This window comes from Pteropus alecto, unplaced genomic scaffold (genome assembly GCF_000325575.1).
Source record: "Pteropus alecto unplaced genomic scaffold, ASM32557v1 scaffold94, whole genome shotgun sequence".
NCBI classification, from domain to species: Eukaryota; Metazoa; Chordata; class Mammalia; order Chiroptera; family Pteropodidae; genus Pteropus; species Pteropus alecto.
Window position 1 is genome coordinate 11848193 of NW_006437736.1, and position 23014 is coordinate 11871206.

General features: G+C 33.6%; 1 protein-coding gene and 1 long non-coding RNA gene across 15 annotated transcripts in view; both read right to left on the bottom strand.

The window, feature by feature from the left end:
• VEZT (vezatin, adherens junctions transmembrane protein) overlaps positions 1-23014 on the bottom strand; it is a 57878-nt gene that overhangs the window by 27264 nt on the left and 7600 nt on the right. For 5 of the 14 annotated variants that reach the window (XM_015591502.2, XM_015591501.2, XM_025048653.1 and 2 more), the window contains exons 2-4: positions 6435-6569; positions 3839-3925; positions 2531-2587 (exon numbers count right to left, since the gene is read on the bottom strand). In XM_015591502.2, the coding sequence (XP_015446988.1) occupies positions 2531-2587; positions 3839-3925; positions 6435-6569 (279 nt within the window). Of the gene's footprint in view, positions 1-2525; positions 2588-3838; positions 3926-6434; positions 6570-23014 lie in introns of those variants that run through there. The other 9 variants (XM_006914601.3, XM_025048657.1, XM_006914600.3 and 6 more) reach the window with 5 other exon arrangements.
• Positions 10708-22984, bottom strand: LOC112481876. The gene is made up of 2 exons (XR_003047069.1): positions 19063-22984; positions 10708-11988 (listed from the first exon to the last, which is right to left on the bottom strand). It is a non-coding gene; the product is annotated as an uncharacterized LOC112481876 (long non-coding RNA).

A 23014-nucleotide genomic window follows, 5' to 3' on the forward strand; every position in this document is an offset into this window, starting at 1 on the left:
ATTAAACCACAAGTATGCCTTCATTTGATTATGGGTTATACAGCACTGTTAGAGAAGATTTTCAATACGGAGCCTATTCTGATATAGTTATTTATTTTCACTAATTCAAAACAAGATCATCACCTCAATGGAATGCTGATCTTCCTTTTAGCCTGATGTGGCTTTCTCACCATCTACTGACACACTCTGCATGTGCCTCTGTAGCACTTTTATGTTTCATATTTGAACTACTGCCTCCTCTATCTTCTTAAAATCCTGATTTTAACATTAAGAACCACTTAATTATTTGACCTCCCACCCACTTTTATAAAGAGAGAACAGCACAACTCACTATTGTTGGGTGGAGGGAGGAAAACAAAAGGGGGCAGGAAGTGGAGCATGGTAGGTTTTCAAGAAATCTTTGAAATAAATCTTCACATATTGGTCTTACTATTTGGTTTGGAATCCCCAATCAGACACGGAATTTTAAAATACAAGTTTTAAAAATCAAGTTTTTGCTAAAAAGCTTTAAATCATACCTTTTATGAGACCTCTATATATGTATATACGGGTAAGTGTAAAGAAGCCTAACTAAGTGAAGGCTAAGGCTCAGAGAGAGGGGGAAAGCTATTGATGCAATGGGAGCTTTCCCTCTTCACAGATCCTCTCACAGACATGTTGCTTCACCAGGTACTCACTTTCTTCAACACCATTCCCTGGCATGAGATCCTCTCCAAAACTGGGATAATATTTCCCCAAATCCAATGCGCTCTGAAGCAGCATTAATAGCTTTGGGAATATTTGATTTAAAAGTGTGACAAACTAATAACCTACTATCATCTGCATGTACAAATAAACTTGAAAGGGACCAAGGTAACTAAATATAACTAAAGCAGTGTTATCTTAGTAGACTGCCTCTATACTAGAAGAATTCGAACTATATTCTGATAATTATAGCTGTAAAATTGAATCAGGTTAATGAATTAAGGTTTTTCTTAAGGATAAATTCTATTACTCTTTAGTTATAAAAATAACTGCAGAAAACATAGAAATGGTGTTGCAATATGGCAATCGAAATACTGGGAAAATAGATACGTGCTAAATTTAAGAAACATGTTCTATTTGTTCTCAGGTCTGAGCCTCAAACAAATTTAAAAGGTACTAATTCTGATGGACTTAAATATAGTTAAGTATCATCTGAATAGCTGGGTGCTCTGTGCTGCAGGGAGGTGTACTATGTGAACTCTGGCTCACCTGAATAAGTTTGAGTGCCAAGACTTACTTAGTGCCTAGCTCCACAACCTAAGTAAGTTAATAACTTCTCTGTTCCAGTTTCCTTATATGCAAAATAAGCAGCCCCTACTTCACAGGGTTGTTGTGAGGATTAAATAAGTCAATATCTATAAAATACTAAGAGTATCTGATGCACAGTAAGCATATGTGTTAGCTACTACTGTTGTTAGTATACATAAAATAATTAAAATACAATAAAGAAAAGCACACATATTACAAAACTTATAGAAAATTATTACTAAGTTGTTGTAGAAAATAAGGGATTCATTCAACGGGCTGAAGTTTCTGGGAAAAGCCTTGATGAAGAGTTAAGACTGCTTATTGAAAAGATTCCAATAATGGAAAAGCAGAAGGAATTCCACCATAGTGTAATAGCACAAAGACAGACATAGAGAATAGGTACAGAATAAAGGAAAAGACCGGGTTGGCTAATGAAAATATTGGTAGATAAGGCTGGCAAGGTAGATTAGGGCCAAATTACGCAAACTCTTTTATGCCTAAGTGATGAATTGGATTTGATATGGTACATAATGGGGATCATTTTAGGATCTAAATAGAGAAATGGCATGAGAAGGTAATTGATAAAGATTTCTGGCTGGAAGGATAAAAAGGGTATGAAAAGCACAGTTAAAGAATAAAGAGAGTTCTACTTTTGCCCCTAGGGATGGAGAAAAAAACTTACTCATGTGCCGATACACCTCAATGACCTTATGCATTTTTTAATACATAGTGATATTTCATAAGGATGATGAGGATCAAATGAGAATGTGTGAAAGCACTTTATACACTAAAAGTGCTTAAAAAGTGCTAACACTACTACCATCTTAGTTGCTATAAAGGATTTTTAATCTTTAAGAAGAAAAGTACTACCTTCATAAAAATGAACAATGGCAAAATGTTCAGATATCATGGAGCAATTGCCACTATTTTTATAAAAGGAAAGAGGTACTGGTTCAATATCTATAGCTAACAAAATTTAAATATGTCACAATCTAGGAGAGAGAATAAGTCAAGCAATCTTATGCTAGAAGTTAATGGGGCAATTCCTTGTTTCATTACCTGTAAACTATTTCTTAGGTATGTACTTCCTGCAATTCTTCATAATATAGGCACAAAAGGAGTTCATACAGAAGCTGGTACTTTATAGTGAAACATAACATGAAACATGTGGGCCAGTGACAGCCAAGAATGAAAAGATCAGGACTATGCAGACTATGATTAAACCACAGAAAAATGTATATGGATCCATATACCTTACCACGGTCCTAGTATCACAGCAGAATGAAGATGGCTCCACCTGGATAGAGATGAGATTCTACGTAGATGACAAGACACTTCATTAACCTTCTCAATACACCCTACAAAGATGAAACCCTGAACAGAGAACTTACTCTTTGGGATTGCTAAAAAGTAATTTTAGTCAGTCAAAACATAATACTACTCAAGCCAGAGAGGTAGTGCATTATGATGGAAACAGCCTGGGCTTTGAAACCAGGAGACGTGAATTTAAATTCTGACCCTATCCCTCTCTAGCTGAACAATCTTGAACAATTTCACTTAATAAGTATTCTTAAACCAAACTGAGCTCTCTGAACTCCAGGTTTTCCAACTGATAAAATGCATTCAAACTTATAGTGTTTGGATTACAAAATCAAAATGTGAAAGCACTTTGTAAATATTTCTTTATAAATGATAATTTACAAGAATGATAATTATCACCTTAAGGCCACAGGCCAGCAGAGGATCCTGAAAACCTCCTTACCTATAACCTGATCACTCTTACTCAGAGCCTGGAGAATATAACAACTTCGATTTTTTAGCTATACTACCTGGATTTTGTATTGTTAGGATGTAAAAACTTGAAGTACTCCCTTTTGGGAGTCAAGAGGTAAAGCAACAGATACATTACAGCAGAGAGAAGAAGAAAAAAGCAAGCCTCAAGGGAATCACAAAGACTCTCAACATTAACTATTTCAAGTCTTTGGGGGAATTCTGTGATTTATCAGTCCCAGCAGACTAAATTTTATGTGTGAAGTTGTCAGAGAATGGTAGATTAATGATAAATAAATTAAGGAAGAACCACTATTGATTTTGCCCAAACTCTGTAATCACAGGCTGTGGAATGAAGACAGAGACAGTCAAGTTCTTCAGGAAAAGGGAGAAGATCCCACAAACAGATACATCCCCTCCCTTACTGAGAGGAACTGCTGATGGAGGAAAATGGCAGCAGGCAATTATTAATCTAACAAATAAGATTTGTTAGATAGCAGAATATTATTTTCTAAGTGGCTAATAATCTCTTAGACGAACTAGGCAACAATACTAATAAGTCTAAATTCAAAGATCCCCAGTTATCAAAGAATTTACTTTTCTTTGATAGGTAGTTTAGGTGACACAAACAACTTTTTAGGTGAAAGAGGCAGTCTCCTTTTGGAGAACTATCCAGAATTTCTAATCAAAATCAATCACTGCCCAAATCAGTAGCAAACAAATTCTGATTCATCGATTCTCTCACTAATAAACTGGAGCCCTCAAAACTGACAAAGAAAGTAAAATGAAGACTTACCAACTTGTGAAGTAAATCATCTTTCTTACTGTACTGAGAAAAAACCCAGCTTTTGATGGTTTCAGCCACTTTTAACAGGATTCCTCGCTGAAGGAGATGAATGACATTGTATAGGATTATTAAACCACAACCAAACAGCAATTTTAAATTTCAAATAATTTGCTTCTAATTAATCAGAATTTTTATCAGGAAAAAGGGGAAAATAATCATCCAGGTTATATGCTTTGTCTCAGCCTCATTAGTTCCCAAATTTATCTGCACATTTGAATCCTCTGGATTCTATTTTGGTTAGAAACATATTCCTGGGTCCCCAAACCAAAGGCTTAGATTCAGTAAATTTGGAATGAGACCTGGAAATGTGATTTTTAATAAGAAGTCATCTCGACGCAGCTTATTTATCTTGGGTACACTATAAACTATGTCAAGATGATGATGGTATGTATTTCAAAATGGAAAACCATTGGGTGCTCCAAGTTCTCAAATACTAAGGACATTTCATTCTATAATACTAAGGCAGAAAGATTATTTCAATCAATTTTAGAAAAACCATGTCAGTGGAATAAAAGTTATCTGACTGAATCATCCAAAAATTCAGTATACCTTAATAGCCTATTTCCTGTGCATGCCAGTAAATGGAGTTTACATTCATTGAGTTATTATTATATCTCAGGTACTGGAAAAGAGCCATGGGAACAAAGATGAATATACATAACTGCTGTCAAGAACTTAGTATAGACGAGACAGTAGAAATAATTACAAGCCAATGTAAAGTATGAAAAAGAACAAGACAAGAAGAGGTCAACGGGAGCTAACACTGGAACTAAGCCCTAACAGATGAGTAGGAATGTAGTAACAAAGAAGGTTAGAACACGCCAGGTAAGGGAACGAGAGCCATGGAAGCACATGCCATGCAGTTGATGGCATAGTTTGGGATAGCTAACACCAGAGAGAAGAAGGAAAAAGTATAAAACTTTAAAAGGTACATTGAGATGGGTTTTTAAGGACTTTGGTCTTATACAAAAAATTTGTTTTCCAAAGAAAATAATTGGTACTTCACTCCTTGAACAGAATTTTGAAGGCAATTCTAAAACTATATCCACTAAGAAGGAACTAAATAGTACAACAATTTTCCAAAATTTAGCTGCCTTGAATTTAGAAAAACTCCATTTAAAAAAAATATAGCTCATATACTTGAAATGTGTAAGATAAAGACTAAACAAACTTTCTAGACAAGAGGTAATTTTGAAAAACATCTCTGGCTATGCTATTTACTATTCTTCAATATCTGAGGGATGGTATTTAAACCTTCATTTTATTTATTTATAAATAACAGCATTTCTACATGTAAAAATACCTCTCATAAATGAAAAGGATTGAATACCTACAAAATCCAATAGGTCAATGCCCAAGCATACACACAAGGAGGTCCCATCTCCCACCCCAAGACTATCCTTTGGCCCTTTGTCTTTTGTTGACAAATCATTTCCTATCCAAGTTTTAATCTATAAATAACCTATTAGATACAGCTTTAGGTTTCCCTTTTAAAACTCTTCCTAGGAAGGTTCATATTTAAAAGGGGCAAGAAGAAAGGGTCTTATTATAGAGGACTAGCAAAACTGGTTTTGATCCATGTGAGCTCTAACTCCTCTATCCCACCCCCCCACCCTCCGCCGTGGGTGTGAGTCAACATAACAAAACAAACAAAACAAAACATTTCTTTGGTATTTACTTTGCTATTGCAAACGGGCCCAGCTTAGTTACCTCACATTCTAAGAACAGGAGAAAACACCTCTATCACAACAGAGTAAATGACTAATTGAAACTTTAAAAGCCTCCTCTTAAAAGTATTTGAGTCTTGTAATAAAACACTGATTAAACTAGAATGCTCAAGAAATTAGGTTAGCTGGTTATATTTTTTCTATTAAATTAGAATTTTTTCTGTTAAACTAAAATGTACTGGAATATTTTCTTACTTCAGCAAATATGTCTAATAGAACAGAACATAAATGAATTCATTAGGTAATATATTTTATTGGACATAAAGGAGATACTTCTGGTATCTCAGCCTCATAATGCTGTACACATCAACTACCTATGAGATATTTACTGTATAAAAGTACATAACAACTGCAGATATAAAGGGCATCAGAAACTGAGGTAAGTATACCCACTCCAAATATCCTTGAAACTGTTTATGAAATATCAATTTGCTTTCTTATAGTTTGTGCTTTAAGAAAAAATGTTCAAAGAGAAAATAATTCCAGTTAATATAGGAGTTCTAATAGTTGGGTTCTCATTCAAGTTTTAGAATATTTTTTCTGGTCCCTCCAGATAACTTCAATATTTAAATAAATAATATATTTTAATCCTCAACCATATTCATTTCCACTCATTATACAAATTACCGATGAGATCGTCCAAAGTAGCAAGGATTCATGTTTATCTAAAGACAGTTTTGTACTACTGGTGAAATAAAAAAGTTTTACCTGTGTGGGGAGGACACAGAGGTGCTTACTAGTGTTCTTTGTTTGTCTGTCTGTTTTTGTAAGGTAAAGAACAAAAGATTAAGTCATAGAGGATGAGCATGCGTTCTTACTTTTGGCAGGGCTCTTGTAGGAGGCTTTTGTTGTTCCTCTGACACTGTGCATTTTTCTGGTTTTGGTGACAGAGAAGAACATATTTCAAAGTCTGTATGTCCCAGATCCTGTAAGTACTGATAAAGTGGAGAATTCTGAAAGAGACATATAAAATAAAGCAAATGTCAAGATCATTACTATTTCCAAGTTTTAGGGGCCAAATTCAATACCAGATTTCACTATCATGATCAGTATGCCCTAATTCTTTAAGGCTTAATCTATAAAGAATTGAATTATGTCACAATGCTATTTAACATTAAAAAAAAAAAAAATTAACAAACAATTCAACGGAGGACCTAAAAAAGAGAACTCTAAATAAAACACAGATTTTTTTTGAGTGAGTATCAACAAGGAAAAATGAATTTAGGAATATAAATAGAGTTGTTAAGCAACTTCTTTGCCCAAATTTTTGTAGTATTAGAGTAGATCGTTTTAAAATAACCAGTCCTGGCTATAGATAGCTCCTAGGAGGACCTATAGTAAAAAACAATTACTTGAAACCAAGAAGAATTAGGCAATAATTGTACTGTATTTATTATAAATTTATCATACCATGATATTCATTAATTCATTCAAGCACAAATATGTATTATTTAGTAGACAATTCATACAGTATGAACAAATTAAAAACTCTAAGATAAGCTTATATACAAGCATAGGGCAAATGAAAGACTGTGGCTAATAAAAGCATTAAACAACAGTGTTTAAAAACACAAACTCTAATGCATTAGAATACAGTGTTTAAAAACACAAAGTCTGGAGCCAGACTATAGGTACAAATTCCTACTCTGCCTCTTATTAGCTGGGTAACCTATGGTAATTTATTAATTTTTTCATGCTTCGGCTGTCTCATCTAAAAATCGGAATAATAATATCTAGTTCATAGGGTTCTTATGAAGACTAATTAAATATAAAGCACTTAGAACAGTCCCTGGCACATAGTAAATGTTCAATTTATACTTCAACTTCGTTAAAGCTATGTAAGAAGAACACAGGTTTTGGAAGAGATTAAAAAAAAAAAAATCTCCCCAACCTCACCAAACAGAGATATCGTCATCGCTATTGGATGAAAATCTATGAGACAACTCTTTCTGGATAAACAGCAAGCTTTAATTATAACTTTTAGTATTCCCTAAAGTTGGTGACATGTTTAAAAATAAACCTTGATTCCATTCAACAAAATATTTAAAAAAGACCTTATGTTGGGTGTTAGAGATGCAATAACAACCACCAATAAGAACACAGCTGACACAATACTATGTGGCAAAAGCTTAACTAAGCATTTTACATGCATCACCTAAGATTCACAACAAAATCTAAAATTATTATTATCATGATTACTACTGTTATTCCCATTTATAGTTAAGGAAACAGATTTAAACTTAACTCCAAAAACAACATGCTGAAATACCTATCATACTGTACTACCTAAAATTACAATCTCTCTATGTCTAGAGAAAAAAACACCAAAGAAGCTTACTTACAGTTTAGTACAAAAATGCCAAGCAAATTAATAATTATAGGAATGTAATGGCTGCTACAGAAACTGAGGAGCAATAGCTAAATTAGACCAACATTTTTAGGGACTATATCCTTGAGTTTGGAGAAATGAGGAAGAGTGGGAATTTGCTGGACTGGTAGCAATTTGCTGGCTATCAATTTAAGAGAACAGGAAGATGAGTCAAATGCTTTCCTTTTAAACTATGTTTCTCTTTTGAGACAAATATGCAAAAAATTATAAAATAAGGAGGACTATGTTTATCCCTGTGGTTTTAAAATCTCTGGTGGCGCAAATGGTTAATCTTTATATTACCCATAATGGATCTTCAAATATTGCCTTGAATTACTCAATCTGTATTTTCAAACTACTATGAACCCCCAGAGTGGAAAAAGAACAAGAATGCTAGTTCATTTGAGCTGACCTTTTGAAAAGCTTACTTTCTTAAAAAAATACCCAACTCGTTTTTAAGGCAGTAGAACCCTTTCTTCAAATGAACTCCTATGGGGAAGAACAATAAATATGATGGATCATCAAAGTGGGGTTATTCTAATTCAAGGGTCATCAAACTTCTTCTGTTAACAGGCCAGATAGTAAAATATTTTAGGCTTTGCAGGCCATATGGTCTCTGTCTCAGCTAATCAACTCTATCATGCAAAAGCAGCCACAGATACTACATAAACCAATGAGTGTGGTTATGTTCCAACAAAACGTTATGGATATATTGAACTTCATATAATTTTCATGCGTCACAAAATATCATTCTTTTGACAGGTTATTTTTCCCAACCATTAAAAAAATGTAAAAACTATTCCTTGTTCACCAGTTATATAAAAATAAGCATGGAACGGGGACAAATCTGGCCCAATAGTCTTAGTTCGCTGACTCCTGTTCTAATTGAAGACTCAGTGCAGATCATGAGGCATAGTCTTGACTGCTAACTAACTGTTCTCTGGGAAGAGGCTTGTGGGGTAGGAATGGGGCCAAATCGTTTTTTATTCAAATTGCACACTTTCTTACTGCACACTTAGGTGATGTTGTGTCAGCATTGACTCCAATGTCCCTTAATTTTCCACTTTATGTCACGGCTCACAAAATAACAAAATGGATATCTGTAGCAGATATCCATTTTTTAAGTGATTAAACAGAAGGGAAACGACTACTTTGTTTTCTATATATGTTCTGCATATCAACTAAGAGCATACCATACTTAGTCTGAATCACCACATCTGGAACATCTGCTATTTCATATTTCACAAAAAAGCAGCATTAATTGTCTACCTTATATACTACTGAAAATGTTCAACAGTGTCATCTGATACAGTATTTCTACCAGTAGCCTATTCTGCCGTTTTTCGCCCCCTAAATGTAGGACTTCTCATTAACTTTTGGCTGCTTTCACAAACTTCTTGTCAAAGGTGTGACATATCCACTGTGCTCCGCAACTATGAACCTTGGTAGTTCTAGTTTTTTCCCCACCTTTGGTGACAGAATTTATCACTTTCATCCTAGAAAGCATTATTTTACAATTCTGGAAAATTCTGGTTTGCCAAGACCATCACTGTGCTTTGTTTCATGCTTAATGTAACTAAGTATTTGACAAAATTTCAGAATGGACAACCTTTAGACACTAGGTATGAAGGTACTGCAGGTCCAATCAACTACAATTCCAGTCATCATTGTATTTCATATTTGCACTTTTGTCTTTGTCTGTTAGTAGAAATCATATCATTTTCTAACTTATAAACTTGGACTGTATGGACCTATGAACATTAAAGCTCTAGTCACTATGTTTATGATGGTTTTCCAAGTTGTAGCTGTTTCACTTTTACTTTTATGCTTATTTCATTTTACTCTTTTATTTCTACTCTTTTGCTTCAATCACTTTTGAGCCAAAGAAAATTTAAAATTTGACCAATGATAAGACAAATGAAAAACAAACACCCATTGGTTAACAAACTGAATGTTCAATCGAGATGAACTGACCAGGTAGGCCTTACAGCACAGGAGCAATTTGTAAGAATGCAAAAGATTAGTAAAATTATTTTATATTAATGAAAGGATATGAGTGATAAAATTACAATCACTTTTTCTCTGAAACTGCCAAATAACCTGTGTACTATTTGACAGATTTCAGAAATCACATCATGATCAGTGATTCTTAAATTTTTTTCATGTCCAGGCCTCTTTATAATCTTTTAAATTATCGAGGGTCCTAAAGAACTTTTGTTTATGTGGCTATCTAACAATATTTATCATATTAGAAATTAAACTAAAAAATTTAATTTATTAGTTTACATAAAATAATAAACCCATTATAACATTAATACAAACAACATAAATTTCAATGAAAAAAATTTTTTCCAGTATAAAAAGAAGGAATTGAGAAGAATGGATTGTTTTATATTTTTACAAATCTCTTTAATGTCTGGCTTAATAGGAGATAGTTGGATTCTTATATCTGCTTCTGTATTCGATCTGTTGCAATTTCTTGTTTTGGATTAAGTATATAAAGAAAATCAGGCCTTAAACAGACGTATAGTTGGAAGGGGATGAGTATTTTAATAGCCTTTTCTGATAATTGTATCATCAAAGAATAGCCAAAACAAAACTCGACAAAAGGTTAATTTTAATATGGAATATGAAATCATGTTGACGAGCTGTTTGTACTCTGTACACGCATGAGAGAATGAGAATGAAAAAGCAAATAATGTCTCAGTATTAAAACTTGATCATCCAACATAAAATAATTTATTTTTCTTTTTTCTTTTACAGCAATGTGAGACTCCCTATTGCAATAGCTCTAACCATTATATTTGAAAGTTTTGGGCTATTAGGCTTATAAAGTAATACAAAGAAATTTCTATGTTTCATATAGTGAGTATTATTATATTGGTTGATAGGAGCTTTAGAAAGGGACTTTTTTTGTGCAGGGTAAGGCAGAGTATGTGGTGATAGGTAATTTTCTCAGTTATAACTTTTTCCCTTAGTTCAAGCAAAACACAACCACAAATGTTTCAGTTAAGTTGTTTTCCTGAAGAGAAATTATTAGCACTGAACTCAAACTATAATTCTGTAGTACTGGAGAATGTTACTGCTGCCAAAAGAAATATGAGAAACCTCAGACACAGCATGTGGGAGCTTCTCCTCAGGAAATCCTTGTGGTTTACAATTCCTGTAAATTTTAGCTGACAGAAAACACACATCATAGCACGAGAAAGAATTTTGCTAAATGAAAGATAGCCAAGAGTCTTTGGTTGTACTAAGACTGTTCTGATGGCTGAAACATATTTTTGTAAGAAAAACAAACACAAATATACAGGAAACCCCAACATTTTTGCTGAACAAACATTTAGGAAAATGACTCATTTAAATTCTAGACTACCTGCATTTCATACCTCACTCCCATTAAAGATATCAGATCCTACATTAATGGATTATACAAAGTCTGAACCACTCAATCAATGCACTATTTATTTTCTGCGTGATTTATGGTACATTCTGTAGACGTGCCAATACCTTTATCGATGGTTTGCATTTAAGAAGGAAGATTAATTAGCATAGAAATGGAAGTATTGGGTAAAATACTTTTATTATTAGGTTCTCTCTTCTAAACTGCTTCAAATCCTTACAGATAGAACAAGTTATTACCTTTCAGGTTCTAGCCCACAGAGGGAAGAATAGGACAAGCATGGAAGAATTAGGTGATCCATTCAATAATAAATACTAACTGAACATCCTCTACGTGCCAGGCAATATCTAGGCACAGGGAGAAAACCAAACAAAAGAGGTGAGGTCCTTGCTAAAAGGTTCCATTCTACGGTACTTCTGATAAGACCATGGTATACCTAGCTTTCTAAACTACCAAGGAAAATACTGAGTGGTCTGATGATACTTTATAGGTTGCTATATTTCAGGAAAATCTTCTCTTGGTCTCAGTATCCTTAAGTACAAAATAAGAATGCTGTGGAGTTCTTAAACTTGTTCAGGTAGTAAAACAAAACTCATGATGTTCTCTGAAAGACAAGATAAATATATTGGTATGTTAAAATATAAAATTTTGTGCTAAATCAAATGCCATCTTATCCTATGCAATAAGCCAAATCCAGAATATGGAATTCTACAGATGAAATTACCCAATTTCTTCAACAAATAAATGATGTAATAAAAGTGGAGGAAGTGGAGAAAACTGTTAAAGACTAAAAGGACATATCACCCAAAAGTGATGTACAGACTTTGTATCCTTAAAAGAAGACATTTTCGAGATACTCAAGAAAATCCATACACAGCCTATTAGGTAATGTTAGGAAATTATTTTTAATTTACTAGGTAATTGTATGGAGTTATCTTCCAAAAAAAAAAAAAAGTACTTAACTGTTGGAGATGTAAACTGAAGCCTTTACAAGTGAAATTCAGCAATGTCTAGGATTTGCTTTAAAATACTCCAAGAAAAAGGTAAGGGAGAGAGAGGAATGGATGAGACAGTTTGGCAAAATATTAACAGCTGCTGAAGCTGGGTGATGGGTATATGGAGCTTTCACTATATTATTCTTTTTTATATAATTTAAACAGTCTATTATAAAAAATTTTTTCTAAAAAATCAGATGCTAGGTTTTCCTAGAATCTGGTAGAAAAGACTTAAGAAAATAATATGGCAGAAAAATGTAAAATTGAGAAAATTCAACTTATTCTTTTAATCTGAGGAAAAGATAAACTTATTAAATTTTAGAATAGAATACTCAAGTCTATAAACTTCTATATAATGGTAGTGATACTTTTAATATCTACTGGAAGAGAATATGGCAAAAAGCAAAAGTCAACTTAGTAACATCTTGAAATGAGTCTGTGAGTTAATCACCCAATCAGCTAGTGTAAGGTGCACGTGATATTTTATGAATTCATGAAAAATATTCAGATAACAGTGGGCAAACTTCCTTTGCAACAATGCCTGGGCCACAAATGTCAAAAGTAGCCTCCAGCAACAAGATTTTAAGTTACTGGTATTAGGAGGCACACAGAAATGACTAATTATAGTTACTCATATTTGCTTTCCACAAACTAATGTAAAGTTTGTGGAATAAGCAATTCTCAATTATGTGATTTTTAAAGTCATGTTTTAAAAATACCATTAAGCAAGACAGTTAAAAAGAAAATCCAAAACCCAGTATGCTCCGATAGTTCTCAAAGTAGATTTTGCTCCCATCCCCCGACACTGACATTAGTTATTTATAACTAAGGAGTGGAGGAGTGATGTTCGCATCTAGTGGGTAGAGGTCACAGATGTCAGTCATCATCTGACAATGCACAAGACAAGCCCCACGAAGAGTTATCCATCTCGAATTGTCAATAATGCTGAGGTTCAGAAACCCCATTTTAGAGTATAAGGAATCATAGGTTGAAAAATTTACAAAAAATAAGTATTTCAGCAGCTGCTTTCATTATTTACTTCTTATTTTTGGAGAATGATAGATTCATAAAGCAAAAACCGAAATTGAAGATTAGTTATTTTAGCATGATTTGCAATCTAAAAACTTAATAGGCTTTCTAAGAGTGAAATGAGTTACCTTCAAAATAACTGCATCGGAATTTATTATGCATTAGAAGTTCAATCACCAATATTATATAAAATCAAAATAATTATAGTACTTGGTTATATTTGGAGTATGTCTAAATGAACTTCATGTTCACCTACTGAACTTCAGTTTTCCAATAACACAATTTCCTTATTAAAATTTTTTTATTGGGGCCTCAACATAAAAAAAGAAATATATCTGACTAACTGGCCACATTGGTAAGTAGGAACGTAAGATATCTAAATAACTAGCCTATGCCACAAATGGCATCTTACTGAGTGGTTTCCTTTGGCTACTGACACCTCTCTGTGAATGCTACAGGCCCACAACCAAACACCTGAATCAGGCTAAGTAAGCAGCCAGCAGAACCCTAGGTGCTCTTTTCACACTAACCCTGATGCACACTCTGAACTCGCTACTCCTCTCTCCCAGAAGAGCTGCTCCCGGAGCTGTAAGTATACCCTTTCTGAAAAGCAATTTGTAGTCTGCAACCATTACTGGCCAAATTCTGATTCTGGTGCCTCACGAACTATCTACTCTGTCTTCCAGATGCCAATGACTCAGTGCTAAGAGCATTCCACTGGAAAATGCATTTGGCTAGAAAAATGGAAACTTAAATGGCAATCATTATTTGTTCATTTATCACTAAGCAAATATTTATTGAGCACCTACTATATGTCTGGCACAAGAGTTATAGTTTTTTACCATTAACTTCTCCCTGGGGATAGTCAAGAAGTTAAATTTTTTTTTCTACTTGTAAAAGGAAACTAAGTTCAACTGCTCAACTTCATGAATTTCTATTTTTTTTTTACTGGTTTGCTATTTTTAAATTAAAAATTAAATCGAAAATATGTAATTAAAAATAACTTCCTTTATTCTACCCCTGACCCTTACTCCCTTTTCCAAAATGTAAAAACATTCTTTAGTTTGCAAACCCCCCGCCCATTTAGTATCCATTTATGATTGAAAGTGGTTGGCAAGGGAAGGGCCGAGATGACTCCTAGATTTCTGGTTTGAACATTAGGCGGTGCTATTTAGTGAAATATAAAATAGTGGGGAGCAACCAATCTGAAGAGGAAGGCGATGAGTTAAAGGTGCCTGTGAGATGTTCAAATGAGAATAACTTAGATCTAAAGTACCTAGAGATCAGGAGAGCGGCCTAATTTCAGTGAATAGATTTGAGTTTTTAGCAAATAGGGCTAGCGGGAAACCCACAGTAGCATAGACATATGGACACATATGGAGTAGATAAGCTCAGCTAGAGATAAGTGTGAGAAGACAAGAGAAGTCAATGTTTTGGAAGAGTAGAGCGAAAGCTCGAAAATAATAGGAGTTAACAGTAAAAATGTTTAACATTTGTTGAGTTGCTTATAGGCTAGGCATTTAGTTAAACATGTTTTATAATACCTAATTAGCAACAAATTGTAAAGAATTATTAGTAATAATACTCCCATTTTAGAAGATTAGGGCATATGGAGATTAAATAACTTGTCCGACGTCACCCAGCAGAATGCGAAGCTAGCTAGCTGGTCTGAGTCCAAAGCCTACACCCTTAACCATAACACAGAATTGCCTCTTTGAGGAAAAAGGAAATCTAGAAGGAACAACTAAGTCTCTCTCAAGTTCATCTTGCTGTTTTAAAATATAGGCTTATTACTCAGGTGTGGTGAGGCCAACAGACAACTGCCATTGAAAAGATAATCTGTTATATACACAGATTCCAAGAGAAGGGGGCAGGGCGTGTCACAGGGGAGGGGAGGGCAGATGAGACAGCACCAGGATTGGTCAGGAGGGAAAGGGGGAAATTATAGGTAAAAACCTTTACTGTAGTTTCTGAGGGAAGGAATGGGCAAGGCAAAGTAAGCAGGTTTAAAATTGATGAGTTTCAATAATTTCAACAGGCCCTGGAGTACAGGTGCTGTCCCTAGCAGGGCCTGGTATCTGGTCTTGGGATGATTAAGGCAGGTAAATAGTGGTCAGGTGAGAGGCACACATCCAGGGAGTAAGTAGTTTACTATCTCTTGGGAATTTGCTAACACTGGGAGGGCAGTCGCTCCAGAGCCAGCAAGGCCCCAAGATGATGATCAGAATACAGAAAGTAAAAAAGATTGGTTAAAAATACTTTTATATCAGATTTTATATTCTGTAGGATCCAAAATGCTGACCCTGCATGGTACAATTTTTAATTCAATTATATTTTTTCTCTCTTCGGGTTGTCCTCATCTCAAATTATTCCTCTTTCATGGGTGACTTTAAGTTTCATAGAACTACAGTCTCTTGAATCTAGATACGCAAATCTTAATTCTTTTTCTTCTGTGAATACATTTGCAGAGTGGCAACTCCTCCAAACCTCCATAGAATTGGTGTTCCAATGATCTACAGGTTCCACGATTTTTCTGTTTACTCATCCTTAAGAGAGTGCTATATTTATTAGTCTAGGGTTAACAAAGTAGTAATTGGGAATAATTCAGGCAGAAACCAGAGGGGAATTTTCAGATTGAAAGTGCAAAGAAGAAAAATAATCAATCGGCAATATATTTATTTAGAAATCCACTTACTAAGGGTAATAGAGCCATAGCAGGCATCATTATGAATGAGATCACGCAAACAAAATAAAGCAAGAATTCCAGTGATGCAGTTTCACTGGCTATAGAGTCGATAAGCAGTGGGCATCTGGAAATGGCCCTTGACTTGCTTCCTCTGACCATTTCTTAGGTTGTAGCAGTGTTTACCTCTGGTTTAGAGATGTCAGTGGAGACTGATAATTCTGTTTGATACTATGCAGATGTACTTTTTTTTTTAATCACAAGAGGATGATCAATGTAGGTTCTCATCTGTTTGGCTGATCCCTCCTTATCAAATCCTCCCCAAATGACAGTAACGCCAATCGCTTCCTGAGTACCCACACTGTGCCAGATGCTGTTCTAAGCATTTTAACATACTAACTCACCTCATCTTTACAATAACCTTATGAGCCAGAGCTCATTTAAAGTGAGGAAGAGAGAGACCCGAGTAACTTGCCCAAGATCGTGTACGTAAATGATAGAACCAGGAACGTAGGCAGCTGGACATGAGCCAAATCTGTTACTTACACTGCAAACAACTTAAGATAAATAAGTTCATTAACTTCGTCTAATATGTATTTTGCATAATTTGTATATTTTTTTAAACCAGAAACTGGACTTGCAATTTTAAATTTAACAGATTTAGAAGTTAGAAAATTCACAACAGATCAACATATATCTTCTGATAATATCTATATTTATTCTCAATCATTTCTGTTTCTGATGAACTATAATCCATACATATTTGCCTCTCATTATGCAAGCCTAAAAACTGATTGCAAAGAATCTTGGGAGTATAAAAACAATAATCCTCTATCCTTACAAATCACTTTCAAGTCCAGCTTCCTGGGTTTTAAAAATAACTCTACGACATTGGAGAGAAGGTATGGTCAACATATGATAAAACTATTTCATTAATTTTCAATAAGCCCATATAAACTAATAAGAAAAAGATTTTAAAAACTGCAAAAATGAGCAAAGGATACAAAGAGGCAGTTCAAAAAAAAATACAGAAATGTTAAATACAAATGAAAGCATGTTAAGACTTCACCCTTGATTGAAGAAGTGCAAGTTAAAACAAAGATATAATTTTTATCTGGTAGTTGACAATGATTAAGAAGTATGATCATTTTAGTGTTGTCAAGGTTATGAGGAAACAAATACATCATATATTATTAGTAGGAGTATATCTATAAAACTATAAATGTATATATCTATTGACCTAGCAATTCTGCTAGGTATCTATTCTATGGATATAATTATAAAAGTATGCTTAAATGTACTTATGAGAATACTGGCTCCTATAATCATTTAAGAACCCCATTTACATTTAAAAGTCAAATTATACAATATTTCAATGTGTATTATACATACATATTTGCATATATGTATATGTGAATATAATTGCATTGAAAATGATCTGGAAGAAAACCGATTACGGTGGTTACTTCTGAGGAGAAAAGCAGAACTGGAGGAAGGAAAGGGGGATTAAGGGAGGACTAATGTTTCCCTGTATTTGACTTTTTTACAATGAGAATATATTCATATGTTATTCATGTGATAAAAGGTGCCCAACAAAAGGTGTCAAATTGTTAATTTAGCAAATGAATAGAATGATCCTGTGTACTTTCCTATATCAAAATTGATGATCTACTCAACTATTAAACAGTTCGTTTATTTAAAATGTCAGTACTATATCAAAGATACAATTAGATCTCGCAAAATGCTTTTTATTGTCAGATACCAGATAATATTTGATCTCTGCAAGTCTATATTAAACACAAAAGCAATAGGAAAATACAGTTAGCTAGCTACTAATGGAAGGCAGCAGGAGGCCGGAAGCATTGGCACAGAAATCTCAAATTGTGTAATATAGAAGTAGCTATGTTAATGAAGACTTCACACCTATACAAATCAGTGCTTCTTTAGAAGGCTTTGATTTCTATTCCCTTGACAATGGAATTTATCAAATTACTTACAGGTAACTTTTCTTTAAAAATCTCTATAAGTTTTTAATTTCTTCAGAAAAAAAGTACTATTATGTAAGTTATATAATTTTAAAGTTTCCACCATGCCAATAGAACCTCTAAAAGATTTTTTCTTCAAAACAAAATCTTTAATGAAAAAGATATCTGTCATTAAAGGGGTCTGGGGGAAATTTGTCTGGAAACTATTTATTAGCTACTAAAAAGATTTTTAAAATATTTTATCTTTGAAAATAGCTTAAGGTTATAGGTCTATTCTTTTTTTTTTTCATTACTTAAAAAATTTTATTTTATTTATTTATTTTTCATCCTCCTCCTACCCCCTATATTTGACCAGGGCTATAGATCTAAATGTGGTTATTGCATATAGAACAACATTTTTAAAATATATAATTGAAAAAGTTAAACTCTGGTTGTCAATTGCTATAATTTCCTTATTTCTTTCCAGTCTAACTGCAGAACACCACAAAATAAACTAATGAGGAAGGCTGTCATTATCAAATTACACAAGGTAGCTATTTTCTGTATTTTTAAAGAAGCAGCTTTGGATACATAAAGAGCTAAAACTGTCATAAGAAAACCCTACAATGGAAAATAAATTTCTCCATTACTATTATGTTGCTAATATACTGTTTCTATATACTTTGCACCTATCTTTAATTAGTATACAATTAGAAAGTATAATTTGAAAATAGCCACTTATTGTCTCCCACCCTCCCCACCTTTAACCTTGAAAAATATCACAGAATATTTTGCAAAATTAAAGATATTATAAAATAACAACACATTTTTTGGAATTTACACATTTCAACATAACTTTTCTAGGTTGCTATTCTCAAAGCCCCAAATCCAAGCATTAATTTAATTGTTACTCGATATCAGCAAAGCAAAATCTAATCATAGAATTTAAAAGACAAAGTAGACTATAAGGGTCCATAAAAATTAGTCCAACTAATTAAACTACTCACAGACAGCATAGTTCTAATTTCTCCAATTGACCTAGATGAAAAATTTACTGCCTCTTGCTCATATTCTTTTGATCTGTACACTTCTTTCTTTGATGGTTCCCACTTGTTTCTCCAGCACTACTTTACAAAATGGCCACTGAACTGGAAGGCGTGTCTTCATCATTACTAAGCATTTTCCTATCAGAAGCAGCTCTTTGAAAAAATCTGAACATAATTTCTTCAGTGCCACTCAGTATTACTTGGCAACTGCAGAAGAAGTAATCAGGAGAGTGGGGGTTTTTAAATGCCTTTAGAAGATATTACTTAATATTTGTGTTTATTTAAAAGTTTTTTTCAACCAGCAGCTGGTAAGAGACATAACCCATAAATTTTCCTGGCTGTAGGCTTCTAATATTTTCCGACAGAAATGCATCTCATCCAATGAATTTTATGCGAAATGTTATAAACAACAGAAAGTTTTTAAAAGAGTAACTTAAAATTTTTCTATACAGTACAAATATACTTAAGTACAATAAAATTAGCCCAAAACAAAATACAGCCATCAAAGGAAAGATGAAGAGATGCAATGAGAGAAAACTGACTTACGCAACTTACACACTCAAATGATTAAAAATAAAGAGCAACAGTGACTTGGTGTTAACTAAGGGAAGAGAAGACAGCAATGGTGGACTGAGCTCTCCCTACCCTTAATATTACTCAATACCTGGTTAATCAACTAGCATATATTGGGCACCTACTGAATGCAGAGCAGAAGGGAGGAATTAAAACTATCATTTTAAACTGCTTTAGGAAAAAAAAAATAGAGGTATGTCAGACACACTGGCAAAATGTGGGGTGTTGAAGAACAAGCAATAAACATTAGAATGAGGTTTGGATACTACTAGATCACATTCAATCTCATTTTCTTTCTTCCTTATCCCAAATAAAAAATAATAATACTAATAAAAATGGAGACAGAATTTGTGGTTCCATTAAGAAATAAAAGAGAGATCTTTCTCTCAAAATGATTTACTATTCCCTGTCATTAAAAAGGAAGACTCTGTAAGGAAAAGTAAAACAAAAAAGACAAGGCAAGACAGAAAATATACTGAAGTAGAAAATCCACTTTAATAAAGGTGTTAAAGACATATGGGATTAATGGTTATGGATTAATTAGCAAAATCCCCAAAATAAGATATGGGTGGCCAGACTGTCAGCTAAAACAATTACTATGTGGATTTTAAAATAAATCATGTCCTCAAATATATTATTTTAAATATTATTTAAATAATATATATGATGGGCATTTTGATCTGCCACAGTGAGAATAACAATAAGTCTCAATAGATATATAAACAATACTCTAAAAATCCATAGGCAATGAAGTCAATACAGTGTCTGACACTATGCCACTATGGAGTACACTGAGTTTGAGGCCTTTTCTTCTAAATCCTTAAGGTATGATTCACTTCTGGGAATGCAGTGAACACCTGGTACAGAACCAGGAAAATTAAAATTGAGTCAGGGTTTCCAATCTAAAAACAGACTGGAAATGAGCAGAATTTCTTCCTGTATTTCTTAATTAATGAAAGCCTCTAAGGGCTAACTTTCCCTCAACTTACTGGATTTGAAAATAATTTAACACTAAAAGATACAACTCTTTCATATAAGAAATGGGAAGCAAGCTTTAAAGAAATGAAATCATTCATTCAAGATATCATCGCTAATTAATGTCATTCTTGACTAATGGTCTAGTCCCATTTCCACAAGGCTTTTAAGAAATGAAAGTTTTTAACTATATAAGATACCAAGATAATCATAAAAAATAATTTAAGCACTGTGTATAATAGTTTGAGACAAAGAAACCTGCCTTTTATTAAGTGCTTTCAAAATACAGAAATGAGAGACCTACTTACTACCTTTTGGAATGTTTATATATTTTTTAAAAATGTTAAAATTTATACTGGAACTCTGAGGTTATATGAAGAAGCCAAAATGGAAGAAACAACATGACCCAGACTAAAAAGCAAAACCTGTTCCCCAAGAAGAATTTAGATAATTCATGTTTGTGCCTGCATATCTGGTGATAATCTAGCTTGGTCTTAATGCTCAATCTTTCATGTCAACATGGTTAAGATTTAATAACTCCATTAATAAATGTTCTATTACAGATAGTGATAAAATCATAAATTTTGCTATGCTTCCAATCTCAATTACTATTCAGAAGATTATTTTATATAGTACAATTGTAGAGCTTCATATACTATAGGAAATTGAAGACACATTTTAAGGAAAAATAAAATGATACAATACCTTAAATTTTATATGTATAATTATTCCAGACAGCAAGCTCCATTATCAAAATAGCAACTACTGTCAATGTATACACTCGCAGACAAAAAGTTTCCTTCCATTAGTCAAATCAATAATGCAAATAGAAAAGAATCTACAAATGATACTTATAAAAATGCTTTAATATTCTTTAGGGATGTATAATATAAAAAAGGAGAATCAAGCGAGAGAGGATTTAAAAACCAAAACAACTTAATGTGGGAGATTGTGTCAGAAATGAAGGTCAAATTCATTTGGTTGATGTAGTGCTGGGGGGCGGAGAGCTAAACCTGATCACATTGCCAACAAAGGGTTAACATTTCATAATTTACTGAGAAGGACGAAGGGGAGCAAAGAGATCAAGAAAAGAGGGGCAAAAATTAGCTTTCCCACTTAGAGATAAAAGAAAAGATAACGAACATCAGCAAACACCAAAGAATTCAACTACAGAAAATGTTACCAAAAACAGAGATTTGAAAGAGTAAACATTCCCTTGAGGACAACATTGTCTCTATAATGAAGAACATTGTCTCTGTAATGAAGTTACAAAGAAACAGTTTAGACGCACTATAGATAAAGCAAAGAGGTAGAAATATTAGTCCTTCAGATAAAAAGTTCTTATTTTCAGGTACTCTTCCCTCCAGAGGGAGCAGGATTCAAGATAGGATGAATGACTCGAAGCTTCTGCAATTAATTTATAATGAAAAAAATCTGAAGCTATGAAGGAGCAATATCAGAACTTTATCACCTGACTCAGGTGACTAGAGAATTCTTACTCAAATATCTTAATTAGAGATTACAATAGCAGTAAAATGACAGTACTTCAGTATTTATTTTGCTTAATATCCATGTTAGATATGGTGTCCTTCATTTTCTAAACTTTGTCCTGTTGCTGTTCAGCCTAGTCAGGCTCCAAGATAATGCGATTTTGAAGGTATATAGGGAATCCAGCCCTGATGAAATGAAGGTCAAATTCTAGGGCAAGGACTGGGAATTGGGCCTGCGAACCTCACTCTTGCCGCCCCTTTCTTAATTCCTCTACTACACTACCCTTCAGTGCACCCCTAGTCCTCCGAGACTAGGAGGACTTAACAGCGATCTTAGAAGGAGAATACAAAAGACCAAAATTAGAAGAAAAGATAGTAAAATTAACTAACAATCTAGGAAATTGATATTAAAAGAAGATATTTCAAAAGTGTTTTAAACAGGGAAAGAATGTGATTGGAACACTTTCCAATAATTTAAAGCACTTTGCTTGATTTAAAATTTTTAATTTTAATTTTAATGCAGCATATAACTCTGAGTAAGTCCTGACATTAAAAAAAGTCCAACTTCTGACTCTGAAAATCATTAAAATAACAGTATTATACCAAATATACCAAAAATATCTCCATTACATTTTCTTAGGGGAAGAGAGGTTAGGCCCTAATATTGGATATGGTGCACTGCTTTGCTCCACATCCATCCTACCTTCTTTCCTTCTAGTGCCTCTTGTATTAAAGAAACAAGAAAGCTAAATGTGGCATTTCCCAAATTATCCCACAGCTAGGGTTCTAGATATACACTGGGCTCCAACAATTACATATACTTGTAAGAGATCTGGAAGGTGGAAAAAAAGCAGGTTCACTTCTTGCTACTTTGG